This window comes from Erinaceus europaeus, chromosome 20 (genome assembly GCF_950295315.1).
Source record: "Erinaceus europaeus chromosome 20, mEriEur2.1, whole genome shotgun sequence".
NCBI classification, from domain to species: Eukaryota; Metazoa; Chordata; class Mammalia; order Eulipotyphla; family Erinaceidae; genus Erinaceus; species Erinaceus europaeus.
This window is the reverse complement of record NC_080181.1, coordinates 16,618,483-16,632,170: the sequence shown is the minus strand read 5'-3', so window position 1 is coordinate 16,632,170 and position 13,688 is coordinate 16,618,483. Positions and strand designations below refer to the sequence as shown.

The following is a 13,688-nucleotide window of genomic DNA, read 5'->3' as shown; positions in this document are numbered from 1 at the left end:
ACAGGTGGTGAAGCAGGTCTGCAGGTGTCTATCTTTCCCCATCTGTCTTCCCCTCCTCTCTCCATTTCTCTCTGTCCTATCTGGCAATAACAACATCAATAACAATAATAATAATAACCAAAACAATGATAAAAACAAGGGCAACAAAAAAGGAAAATAAATAAATAAATAAAATATTTTAAAATATTTATTATTTGTTGCCCTTGTTGTTTTATTGTTGTAGTTATTATTGTAATAGTTGTAGTTATTATTGTTGTTATTGACGTCATTGTTGTTGCAGAGGACAGAGAGAAATGGAGAAAGGAGGGAGAGACAGAGAGGGGGAGAGAAAGATAGACACCTGCAGACCTGCTTCACCGCCTGTGAAGTCAACCCCCTGCAGGTGGGGAGCCGAGGGCTCGAACCTGGATCCTTACGCCGGTCCTTGTGCTTTGTGCCACCTGCGCTTAACCCGCTGTGCTAACATCCATCTCCCAGATAAAATATTTTTTAAAAAATAAATAAATAAAACAAATATTTAACAGGGGAAAAAAAAAGCTCCAGCCTAATCAATTGCCTCACATTCACAAAAGGATACATCACGGCAGTGAACCTGCAGCTGGCCCACACTGTACCTATGTGTGGATGAGAAAAGCCTCCCCTTTCCTAAGACTCTACTGCCATCTGCTAGGCATGTGTGATAATAAATACACAGTCCCAGGGGGCGGGCGGCAGCGCACAGGGTTAAGCGCACATAGTACAAAGTGTAAGGACGGGAGCAAAGATGCCAGTTCAAGCCCCCAGCTCTCCACTTGCTGGTGTAAGAGGAAGGTCGCTTCACAAGTGTTGAAGCAGGTCTGCGTGTGTTTATCTTTCTCTCCTCCTCTCTGTCTTCCCCTTCTCTCTCAATTTCTTTCTGTCATATCCAATAAAAATGGGCGTGGGGGGATGGCCTCTAGGAGCAGAGGATTTGTAGTGCCTGCACTGAGCCTCAGCGATAAACCTGGAGGAAAAAGAAATGTCTAAAATAAATACAAAACCCCATGGTGTCTGCAGTGCAAGAAAGGTGCCCTCAGAGTTGTCCAGTGCACAGCTCCTCCCCTCTGTATCTCCCCCCTCCTCTCTCAATTTCTCTCTGTACTATCCAACAAAACAGGAAAAAATGGCCATCAGGAGTTGTGGGTAATGCATAATGCCAGCACTGAGCCCCAGTGAATAACCCTGGAGGCAAAAAAAAAAAATTAAAATATCAGGAGCTGTGGATTCATCATGCAGGTACCAAGCCCCAGCAATGACCCTGTTGGTAATAAAAATAAAATAAAATAAAATAAAGTAAAATAAAATAAAATAAAATAAAGAGGAAAGGAAGACCTGGTATTTTTACCTTGGTGGTTCCCTCAACTAAGGGTTCCAGTGGCTCAGCACACTGTGATTGTACAGATGAGAGGAGTTTACACATGAGCACACAGTCAGCAAGTGCTATTCATGGAGCTGGAAATTCAAATCAAATGTAAACCCCCCCACACACACACACTTATTTTAAAATATTTATTTATTCCCTTTTGTTGCCCTTGATGCCATTGTTGTTGGATAGGACAGAAAGAAATGGGGAGAGGAGGGGAAGACAGAGAGGGGGAGAGAAAGACAGACACCTGCAGACCTGCTTCACCGGTTGTGAAGCGACTCCCCTGCAGGTGGGGAGCCGGGGGCTCGAACCGGGATTCTTTTTTTTTTTATTATTCCCTTTTGTTGCCCTTGTTGTTTTATTGTTGTAGTTGTTGTTGGATAGGACAGAGAGAAATGGAGAGAGGAGGGGAAGACAGAGAGGGGGAGAGAAAGATAGACACCTGCAGTCCTGTTTCACCGCTTGTGAAGCGATTCCTGTGCAGGTGGGGAGCCGGGGGCATGAACCGAGATCCTTACACTGGTCCTTGTGCTTAGCGCCACGTGCGCTTAACCCGCTGTGCTACCGCCCGACTCCCTCGAACCGGGATTCTTACACCTGTCCTTGGCTTTGTGCCATGTGCGCTTAACCTGGTGCGCTACTGCCCGACTCCCACACACACACTTTAAAAAAATGATTTATTGGGGGTCGGGCATTAGCACAGTGGGTTAAGCACACATGGCTCAAAGTGCAAGGACTGGTGTAAGGATCCTGGCTAAAGCCCCAGCTCCCCATCTGCAGGGGAGTTTATTCACAAGCCGTAAAGCAGGTCTGCAGGTGTCTGTCTTTCTCTCCCCCTCTCTGTCTTCCCCTCCTCTCTCCATTTCTCTCTGTCCTATCCAACAAGGATGACATCAATAACAACAACTACAACAGCAATAAAAGCAACAAGGGCAACTAAAGGGAAAATAAATATAAATTTTTTTTTTTTTAATGATTTACTTATTTACTTACTAACTTGTGAACACATGAGAGGGATTGAGAACCAGAACACCACATTGGCAGATACAAAGCTGTGGATCAAACTTGGGTCTCAGGACTCATGGGTGTTTTACCAGCTACACACTTAAACTTAAGCAGATAATCAAGATTACTGGACATCTGAGGGAAGATTCTAATGGGAAAGACAGAGACCAAAACACACATGTCAGAAGAAACTTGGAGGGTCCAGGAGGTATCTCAGCAATTGAGTCCATGCCTTCCATGTGTGAAGCCCTGGGTTTTATCCTTAGTCCACATGCAAACAAAAAAGATGAGGCTAGGTGGTGGCACCCCTGGCTTAGTACACATGCTACCACGTGCAAGAAATTGAGTTCAGACTCCCAGTGCCCACCTACATAGGGCAAGCTTCATGAGTGGTGAAGCAGTGCTGCAGGTATTTCTCCCTCTTTCTCTATCAATCTACTTCTCCCCATCACCTCTTCCCTCTCAATTTCTGTCCTATCAGTTAAAAATAATAAATATTTTCAGAGGAATAAAAAAAAAAGAGAGAGAGAGAGAAAGACGGGAGTCGGTGGGTAGCACAGCGGGTTAAACGCACGTGGCTCCAAGTGCAAGGAACTGTGTAAGGATCCTGGTTCGAGCCCCCGGCTCCCCACCTGCAGGGGAGTCGCTTCACAGGCGGTGAAGCAGGTCTGCAGGTGTCTCTCTTTCACTCCCCCTCTCTGACTTCCCCTCCTCTTTGCATTTCTCTGTGTCCTATCCAACAGCAACAATAATACCGACAACAAAAAAGGGCAACAAAAGGGAATAAATAAATATTTTATAAAAAGAAAATAAAAAGAGAGAGAGAGACAGTATCAAATGGTGGAGCACCGTTTTGCCACACACACACACACACACACACACACACACTTCTAATTTCAATGTCCCATGAGTCTAAGGTTCTAGATCTTTTTAAAAAAAGTTTATTAGTTATTTACAAAATTATAATAGGGAGGGAGTAGGGCAGTAGCACAGCGGGTTAAGCACACGTGGTGCAAAGCGAAAGGACCCGCGTAAGGATCCAGGTTCAAGCCCCCAGCTCCCCACCTGCCGGGGAATCGCTTCACAAGCGGTGAAGCAGGTCTGCAGGTGTCTGTCTTTCTCTCCCCCTCTCTGTTTTCCTCTCCTCTCTCCATTTCTCTCTGTCCTATCTAACAAGGACGACATCAATAACAACAATAAAAACTATAACAACAGTAAAAAAAAACAAGGGCAACAAAAGGGAATAAGTAAATATTTAAAAATATATAACAGGGATAGAATTCCACACCTTTCCCACCACCAAGGTTCTGCGTCTCCATTCCCTCCAATGTAAACGGCATTAGTTCTCCCAAGATCACAGATATGAGTTGACTGTTATTTCTTTTAAAAAATATTTTTAAAATATTTATTTATTTATTTGATAGAAGCAGCCAGAAATCAAGGAGGAAGTGAGTGGTAGAGAAGGGAGAGAGATAGAGAGACACCTGCCACACTGCTTCACCACTCACAAAACTTTCCCCTTGCAGGTGAGGGGCTGGGGGCTTGAACCTTAGTCCTTGCGCATTGTAACATGTGCACTCAACCAGGTGCACCACCACCCAGCCCCCTTGACTAATATATATATATATATGCCTTTTTTCTATGATCCTGCCTTCTCTTTTTTTTAAAGTTTTTTAAAATATTTATTTACTCCCTTTTGTTGCCCTTGCTGTTTTACTGTTGTAGATATTCTTATTGTTGTCGTTGGATAGGACAGAGAGAAATGGAGAGAGGAGCGGAAGACAGAGAGGGGGAGAGAAAAATAGACACCTGCAGACCTGCTTCACTGCTTGTGAAGCGACTCCCCTGCAGGTGGGGAGCCGGGGGCTTGAACCAGGATCCTTCTGCCGGTCCTTGCGCTTTATGCACTTAACCTGTTGAGCTACATCCAACTCCCCTGCCTTCTCTTTCTTTCTAAGTTATACCTACTACTGAATGTCCTTCTCTACACCTCCCTTTCTTTTTTTTTTCCCCTTCTTTCTCTCCAGGTTCTGATGGAATTGAAGTTCAGAGCCCTCTGGCATCTTCCCCTAACATTTACCCCTCTGGGAGTATGGATAAGAATTCTATAAGGGGAGCAGAAGGTGGGAGTTCTGGCTTCTGTACTTGCTTCTCTGCTGGACGTGGGCGTTGGCAGGTCGATACACACACACACACACACACACACACACACACACACACACACACACACACACACACCCCTAGCCTGTTTCTGTCTTAGTGGAGGTTCTAGATCTTAATCTCTATTTTGGTTTGGTTTTAATTTTTGGTCTCAGTTTTTGTTTTGTATCATTTTGTTGTTTTTATTTTTGGTTTATTCTTTAGAGCACTACTAAGCTCTGGCTACTGGTGTACTAACAGAACGGGAGCTCTGGAATGCAAGTCCTGGGCACAACCACAGTCAGACACCGCTGGCCCCACCTGTTCTCAGATACAGAGACGAACCCTGTGCTTCTTGTTTCCCTCCACAAGGCATGCCACTCACTGTGCCCTCCCTCCTGGGGCACAGGGCATCCCGCGATAAGACTAGGAGGACACAGAGTCCCTGTGTAGACACTGCTTTTGACCAGCCAGGGCAGTGTCCCTTCTGAAGCTGGCTAGTGACTTCTGATCACTGGGCTGTGGGGCTGAACACAGGGTGTAGCTGCCGTCCCAGCCACCGCACTCAGGTTCTAGCCACATACTCCTTGAGGGGCGACCCCCTCCCCCAGAGAAGCCCTTGATCTCCAGGTCAACTAAAAAGTCAAAGGATCTGGGAGCTTTGGGTCTGGAATTGTGCCAGGCTGTGGGTAATCAGCACTGTTGTTGGTGAGCTGCCCCTTCTGGGTCACTGAACAGCCTTCCCTGGCACCAGCAGAGGATGCCTCCTGCATGCTTCTCCTTCATGTGAGCGCTTCAGGCCTCTGGGGGGTGGGGGGCAAAGCCTGGACCTGGGAGAAGCTCTGATGATGAGCTGCTCATTTGCAACAGTACTTTTAAAGTACTGTTAAGATGATTGTTATATTTGGAGTTGGAGATGTGGGGAAATGAACTTTGCATGGTTTGTGGGAATGCAAAATAGTGCAGCTGGAAGAGAGAGAGAGGAGAGGAGAGGAGGGGGAGGAGAGGGGAGGAGAGGAGAGGAGAGGAGAGGAGAGGAGAGGAGGGGAGGGGAGGGGAGGGGAGGGGAGGGGAGGGGAGGGAAGGGAGGAGAGGAGAGGAGAGGAGAGGAGAGGAGAGGAGAGGAGAGGAGAGGAGAGGAGAGGAGAGGAGAGGAGAAGAGAAGAGAAGAGAAGAGAAGAGAAGAGAAGAGAAGAGAAGAGAAGAGAAGAGAAGAGAAGAGAAGAGAAGAGACGAGACCGACCGGGCAGTAGCACAGAGAGTTAAGCACACGTGGCACAAAGCATAAGGATCAGAGCAAGGATCCCGGTTCGAGCCCCCAGCTCCCCACCTGCAGGAGGGGTTGCTTCACAAGTGGTGAAGCAGGTCTGCAGGTGTCTATCTTTCTCTCCCCCTCTCTGTCTTCCCCTCCTCTCTCCACTTCTCTCTGTCCTATCCAACAACAATGACATCAACAATAATAACAATAATAACTAGGGCAACAAAAGGGAAAAAATAGCCTCCAGGAGCAGTGGATTCATAGTGTAGGCATCAGGCCCCAGCGATAACCCTGGAGACAAAAAAAAAAGTGGTCTGAAACATGGTGCAGTGGATTAAGTGATTGGACTCTGAAGCATGAGGTCCTGGGTTCAATTCCTGGCAGCACATTGTATCACAGTGATGTCTAGTTCGTTCTTTCTCTCTGTTCTCTTTTCTTTCTCATTAATAAATAAAATCATTAAAAAGTAACATAAATGTACAATATACACCTGGTCTAGGAATTACACATCTGGGTACATACAAGGATGGATACATGGGACTTGAAGGAATATTTCTGCACCCAAATGTGTAACAGCATCATTCACAACAGCCCCAAAGTGGAAGCAACCCAGGTCCCACGAGCAGTTGGTTGGGCAAACAGACAGTGAGGTCTATGCACAGTGAACACTATCCAGCCTGAAAAAGAAAATTCTGGCCCACACTGAAACATGGAATAACCTTGAAGACATTTTGCTATGTGAAATAAGCCAGTCACCAAAGGTCAAATATTGCACGATCCCACTAATGAAATCTCTAGAGTGAACAAAAATCACAGAGATGGAAAGTAGAATGGTGACTGGCAAAGACTAGGAGTAGGAGGGATGTTTTCTTTAGTGGGTATGAAGTTTTATTTGGGGAAGTTGAAAACATTCAGGAGCTAGATGGTTGCCCAATAAAGTGAATGTACTGAGTGCCATAGAACTAGACACTTAAAGCTGGTTAAAATGGCACGTTTAGGGAGTCGGGCGATAGCGCAGAGGGTTAAGCACAGGTGGCGAAAAGACCAGCATAAGGATCCCGGTTGAGCCCCTGGCTCTCCACCTGCAGGGAAGTCGCTTCACAAGCAGTGAAGCAGGTCTGCAGATGTCTATCTTTCTCTTCCCCTCTCTGTCTTCCCCTCCTCTCTCCATTTCTCTCTGTCCTATCCAACAGCGATGACATCAATAACAACAATAATAACTACAACAGTAAAACAAGGGCAACAAAAGGGAATAAATATATATTTTTTTAAATTGGCATGTTGAATGTTTTGTATATTTTACACAATGGAAAAAAAAAGAAATGCAATGCTAAGTGCCTCAGAATGTTGGGCACAGAGTTGCCTTAGATCCAGAAGTTCCACTCTCAGGTACCCTCCCTAAACAAATGAGATGCCTGGGATCAAACTTGGGACTTTCTGCTTGAGGGTCCAGTGCTTTATCTATTGTGCTACCTCCTGCACTCCTGGCTCCAAATAATTGAAAATAGGAACTCAGATTGACATACAACACTCACTGCAGCACCATTCACTATAGCCAAAGGGAAACAAAACAGTTGCCAGTAGGTAAATGCATAAACAAAAGGCGAATAAACAAAATGTAAGAACCAGGTAGTGGTGCACCTGGTTGAACACATATGTTACAATGCCCAAGGAACCGGGTTCGAGCCCCTGGTCCCCACCTGCAGGAGGGAAGCATTTCCAGTAGTGAGGCAGTGTTGCAGGTGTCTCTCCCCCACCCCACCTCACCCCACCCCTTTATTTATTTATTTATTTAGTTAGTTATTTATTGCCTCTCGGGTTTTCACTGGGGCTCAGTGCAGGCACTATGAATCCTGCTCCTGGAGGCCATTTTGTCCATTTTTTAAATTAGATAGGACAGAGGGAAACTGAGAGGGGAGGGGAAGATAGAGATGAGGAGAGAAAGACTGACACTTGCATACCTGCTTCATTGCTTGTGAAGCAACCCCCCACAGGTGGGGAGTAGGAGGCTTGAACCGGGATCCTTGCACTTCATACTATGTGTGTTTAACCCAGTACACCATCACTTGGCCCCCCTCTCTCCCTTTCTCACCCACTTCTCTCTCAATTTCTGGCTGTGTCTATTCAATAAATACATAAAGATAATTTAAAAAATTTTAATGTATAAAATAAAAATTATTATGAAAACATTATGTTTTGATCCTGACACTGTAAAAGACAGAAGTTGGCAGCAAAGCTGCCCCCTCCTGAGATGGAGCTGAGGAGCTGGTTGCTAGGTTCCCAGATGTCTTTTATGTAAGTCAGCTATGGGGATTCAGATGTATTTCAGCAGATGAACAACTAGTTTCTGACAAAGGTGTCAGGAATTTACAACAGAGAAAGGAAAGTCTGTTCAATGAATGGCACTGGGAAAATTGGAAAGTCATATATAAACGAGTTTCACTCATCCACCATCTTACAGCACATACACAAATCAATTCACAACGAATTAAAGGCTGGGATGTAAGATATGAAATAATAAAATCTTCCATGTGCTGGATAATATACCTCATTATCCTGAAATGCTTTTTCCTTTTACTGCATTTTTCAAAGGACCATGAGAGTCACTGTAGCATGAATTTTCTTTAAATTTTTTTAACTTTGTTCTTTATATTTTTATTTATTATTGGATAGAGACAGAGTCAGAGAGAAATTGAAAGGGGAGGAAGAAATAGTGAGACAGAGAGACACCTGCAGCCCTGCTTTGCCACTCATGAAGCTTTCCCCTGCAGGTGGGTAAATTTTTTTTAAATAATGTATTTATTCCCTCTTTTTGCCCTTGTTGTTTTATCGTTGTAATTATTGTTGATGTTGTCATTGTTGGATAGGACATAGAGAAATGGAGAGAGGAGGGGAAGACAGGGGGAGAGAAAGACAGACACACCTGCAGACCTGCTTCACCTCCTGTGAAGCGACTCCCCTGCAGGTGGGTTAAATTTTTTTTAATAAAAATATTTATTTATTCCCTTTTGTTGCCCTTGTTGGGGGGTAAATATATATATATATATATATATATATTTTTTTTTTTTTTGGCCTCCAGGGTTACTGCTGGGGCTCGGTGCCTGCACTATGAATCCACTGCTTCTGGAGGCCATTTTTCCCATTTTTGTTGCCCTTGTTGTTATTGTTATTGTTGTCACTGCTGCCATTGTTGTTGGGTAGGACAGAGAGAAATGGAGAGAGGAGGGAAAGACAAGAGAGGAGGAGAGAAAGATAGATACCCACAAACCTGCTTCACTGCTTGTGAAGCAACCCCCTGCAGGTGGGGAGCTGGGGGCTCAAACCAGGATCCTTACACCAGTCCTTGTGCTTCGCACTATGTGTGCTTAACCCAGTGTGCCACCACCCGGCCCCTGTAAAAATTTTTTAAGAGGGAGACAGAGAGGGAGAGACTCAGAACCCCATGTTTGCAAGTCCAACACTCTACCACTGCTCCACACTTAGACTACCATAATTCATCTTTAAAGAAGAGTGTGTGACATTTTTCCCTGGTCCCACTTACAGCACTCACCCTCCCTTCACCCCTTCTGTGGGCCCAGCTCCCCCCATCGACTGGATCCCCCAAGTGTCCACTGCCAGCCCTCTCTCTGCTCTGCCGAGCAGTGTCCCTACCCCCACGCCAGGCACAGCAATATCAAGAGAAAACACTGCATCCAGACTGTGTCAGTTTGTCAACAGCTTTATTGAGTAGGAAAAGGTGGTATCGTCACCTTCCACTGGGCATGTGTCCTCAAGCTCATACCAGACCTGCTTTGGGACAGACAGACAGACTGGTGGCCGGGCAGGACAGGTGCCCAAGGGAGGGAGTGGACACCAGGGGCAGCTTAGCTCTCGAGGGGGGCTGGAGTCTGTGCCTGCTCGGGGAGGGCCAAGGGCTTGTCCCCGCTCTCTTTCTCCTTGAGGGTGCTGAAGAAGGAGTTGACCTTGTCCCTCAGGTCCTTCTCCAGGAAACTCAAGTGGCCTTCCACGTCCCCCGAATAGGGACCCAGCTTCTGCCTGAGCTCCTCCATCTGCTGCACCAAGACCTTGTTGAAAGCGTCCCCGTAAGGGGCCACCCTGCGGCGGAACTCTTCCACCTGCCGGTCCACCTGGATGCTCAGCTCGGCCAGAGACCTGTGCAGTTCCTCGTTGTTGCCACTCAGCTTGCCGCGCACGCTCTCGGCCAGGGGCTCCAGCTTCTGCCGCAGCTCCTCGGCATTGCTGGAGAGCTGGGCCTTGAGCTGGTCCACATTCTTCTTCATCTGGAAGGAGAGGCCCTCGAGCTGGTGGTTGAGCTTGTCCTGCACGTCCTGCGCCAGCGGGGCCAGGCTGCGGCGCAGCTCCTCCACGTTCTGGTCGATCTTGGTCTTGAGCTCGTCGCTGTAGGGGGTGAGGCTGCCCTTGAGCGTGTCCATGTTCTGGCCTATCTTGGTCTTGAGATCGTCGGCGTAAGGGGCCAGCGAGGCCTGTATGTTTTCCACGTTCTCCCGCAGCACGGCGTCCATGCGCTGCGTGTACGAGGCCACCTGGCGCCGCAGCTGCTCGGTCTGCGCCGTCACCTGGGTGCGCAGCTCCTCCGCCAAGGGCTGGAAGCGCTGCTGCAGCTGAAGCACGTTGTCTCCAATCTTTTGGCTCACCTCCTGGGCGTGGGGCAGCAGCTGGGCCCGCAGGTCTTCCAGCTCCTTGCGAATCTGCTCCTTGACCTTCTCAGAATCCTTGGTGAGGCGCTCATGCAGCTGCGTGGCGAAGGGCACCAGCTTCTTCTGCAGGTCGTCGGCGTAGGTGTTCACCTCGCCAATTTTGTCCTGGAAGAGGGCACTGCGGGGAGATGGCAGGGGGGGAGTGAAGGGGGGGTGGATACCCTTACACCTGGCAGGGTCTGATCTTCTTCCTTTCTTTTTAAAAAATATTTCCTTTAAAAATTTTTTTATATTAGCTTTATTTATTTATTGGATAGAGAAAACCAGAACTTGAGAGGGGAGGGTATGATAGAGAGGGGGAGAGACAGAGAGACATCTGCAGCCCTGCTTCACCACTCATGAAGCTTCCCCCCTGCAGGTGGGGACTAGGGGCTCGAACCTGGGTCCTTTCTCACTGTAACATGTGCGCTCAACCAGGTGCACCACCACCCAGCCCTAAGGGTCTCATCGTCTTACTTCCTGTCTTCACTTGGGATAGGTGAGCATATTCAGAGGGACTAAGTTCAACCAGTTTTATTTTATTTTGTTTATTTATTTATTTATTTATTTATTTATTGTGTGTCTGTGTGTGGTCACCTCTCCAAGCCAGTATTTTCAGATAAAAAATAAACTGGTCCAGGAGGGGATATAGTAGGTACAGGGCTGGACTTGTCAGCATAAAGTCCCAAATTCAGTTCCCAGCATCACATGTCTCAGAATGATACTCTAGTTCTCTCTTCTCTTTCTCTTCATTATTAGTAAACAAAGCATTTAAAAAGGAGAGAAGTAGAGACAGAAAGAAAGACGCCAAAGCCTACAATTTCTTTTAGTGCTGGGGCCAGACTCAAACTTCTAGTGAGCAAGGCTGCAGGTGTCTCTCTGTCTGTCTCCCTCTCTCCCTCTCTCTCTCTCCCCATCCTCTCTAAATTTCTGTTTCTATCCAATAATAAATAAATATATTAAATAATAATGTGTCTATATAATTTCATTTAAATGTTTACACTTCTGCTTGTTCTATGTAAGGTAGAAACTAAAACTATTTAAAAGGCATACAATACCAGGGGATTATTCTTTCTTGTTTTACAACATTTACAACCAAGCCACATTCACCCCCCCCTTTTTTTCTTTTCTTTTTTTTCCTGGTGGCCCTTCTCTATGGGGACCATGACTGGAGAAATAATATGTAACAGACTAAGTGACTCCATCGAGTTTCCGTATCTGGATGACCCCAAGTCACAGTGACATGTGACCTTGAGCGGTTTGCACCCCTCTCCCTATCTATAAGAAGGTGGACTTTGAGGTCCTTCCCAGCTCAGGTATGTTGTGACAGGATTACATCTGCAAACAGAAGGTCACCTTCTGGACCTCTCCCAGGGTCTTCTAGTGATGCCCACCTACCTCCCTTGGATTTATTTCACAAGGGCCTGGCTTTCTGGAATGGATTAGAACCTTGCTCTGCCACAGTCCTTCCTTCCCTTTCAACCATCCTCTTCAGTCCTGTGATGTGGCCATTCCCTCCCTCCCCCACAGAAAGTTCTAGTTAAAACCTTAGGGGTTACCCAGTCCAGTCTCCCTGTTTGCATATGAGAACCCCAGGTTTAGAGACCTCAGGGTGCCATGGTGAATTACAGCAGGGCAGTGGGGATCCCCAGCTCTCTGGACTCAGCCCTTGGCTAAGAAGCCCCGTCCCTGAGTGGTGTCGCTCTTACTTCAGCTGCTGGGTGAGTTCAGACTTCTGGAGATGCTCCACCGCCTCCTTGGCATTGCTGCTCAGCTTGCTGAAGTAGTCCCACACCACCGTGGCCACCTGGTCGGCACTGACCTCAGCCCGGGCACCTGGACAGGAAGCAGCACACTGTGTGAGGCCCTGGCTCCTTCTCTGCCCTGCTGCCCCAGCCCTGCACTGCACACTGGATGATGGAGTTGGGGGGTGGGGAATCTGTCTCTCCAGGCCCCTTTCTGTGCTGGGCTGGTAGGAAGCCACTGAGCCATGTGGCAGAGACATCCCACTAATACCCACGTGCCTATTGCTATGAATGGGCCAGTTTTGCTGGGAGCCGCTGGCCACTGGGGGCAGGCAGTCCTGCAAAATTATCCCTTGGATCGGGAAGATACTTCAGTGGTAGAGCACAGAACCTGCATGTCTGAGGTGCCAATGTTCAATTCCTGACACCACTATATGGCAGAGTTGAGCAGTGCTCTGGCTTCTCTCTGATGAAAATAAGTAAATAAATAGGGTTTTGGGGGGGGCAGATAGTGGCGCACCTGGTAGAGCATACACATTATAATGCTCAAGGACCTGGGTTCAAGCCCTCAGTCCCCACCTGTAGGGGGAAAGCTTCGCAAGCAGTGAAACAGTGCTGCAGGTGACTCTCTGTCTCTCTCCCTATCTCCCTGTCCCCTCTCAGTTTATCTCTGTCCTCTCAAATAAATAAATATATAAAACAATTTTTTAAAAGAACTGCCCCCTAGCCATGCCCCCAAGCTCTCTATCCTGTCCCACTCCACACAGCAGATGAGAGCCCCCACTCACCGGTGAAAGCCACCAGGGCCAGGGTCAGGACCACCGCCTTCAGGAACATCCTGGGCTCCTCTCTTGGCTGGACAAGTCTCACACTACTCTGATGCTTCTGGGATTGATCAGAGGATCTCACCAGGGCTATTACCCGAACTGACTGTGGCTGAGCCATCCAGCCATTTAAACCCTACTTTCCCCGCCTCCCTCCTGGCGTGACTCCACGCTGGAAGGTGACACATTCCCAAGGAGGCCTCTTGGACTTTTGTGACCCTAAGACAACGTGGAAGCTGACAGCAAACAGGGCTCAGGCAAAAGCCCCACCTGGTTGGGAGGGGGAGGGGAGCCAGATCCAGGGAGGCCCCTGAACTCAGAACTGATGCCCCAGAGGGCCTGCTGGCAGCTCTGGGTCTGTGCCAGGCTGGTGGGGGAGGGTCAAAGTTCACATCTCCTCTCTCTGCCCCAGGAGAAAGCCCCTCACTCTCACCTCTGCTCCAATTCTGACTCAGAGCAGCAGACATTGACTGGTACCAGCCCAGGGCCACAGATGAGGACAGTGAGGTATAGTCTAGGGCTCTGCTCAAGGAGGGGGTGGGGAGCAGGAGGAAGGGCCCTGGAGAGCCTGTGGGCTGGGTTGGGGAGTTGGGGGTCAGGCTCTGTGTTGAAGGAGTTCTTTGTATGTGTGCATAC

The 13,688-nt window shown here is 47.7% G+C and overlaps 1 protein-coding gene across 1 annotated transcript; it reads right to left on the bottom strand.

Moving 5' to 3' along the window:
- Window positions 1–9,488: 9,488 nt before the first annotated feature.
- On the bottom strand, window positions 9,489–13,168 carry APOA4 (apolipoprotein A4). The gene is made up of 3 exons (XM_007522994.3): window positions 13,017–13,168; window positions 12,193–12,319; window positions 9,489–10,622 (listed from the first exon to the last, which is right to left on the bottom strand). The coding sequence occupies exons 1-3, from the start codon at window positions 13,063–13,065 to the stop codon at window positions 9,650–9,652; spliced, it is 1,149 nt and encodes a 382-aa protein (XP_007523056.1). The 5' UTR covers window positions 13,066–13,168; the 3' UTR covers window positions 9,489–9,649.
- Between the last annotated feature and the right edge of the window lie 520 nt (window positions 13,169–13,688).

What these genes read in the sequence shown, in the direction of transcription:
- APOA4 (XM_007522994.3), bottom strand. Translation starts at nt 13,065, where the DNA reads ATGTTCCTGAAGGCGGTGGTCCTGACCCTGGCCCTGGTGGCTTTCACC. An exon ending in GGCCCTGGTGGCTTTCACCG is followed by an intron (nt 12,320 to 13,016) that starts GTGAGTGGGGGC and finishes CTTCCTGTCCAG; the next exon opens with GTGCCCGGGCTGAGGTCAGT. An exon ending in GAACTCACCCAGCAGCTGAA is followed by an intron (nt 10,623 to 12,192) that starts GTAAGAGCGACA and finishes ATCTCCCCGCAG; the next exon opens with TGCCCTCTTCCAGGACAAAA.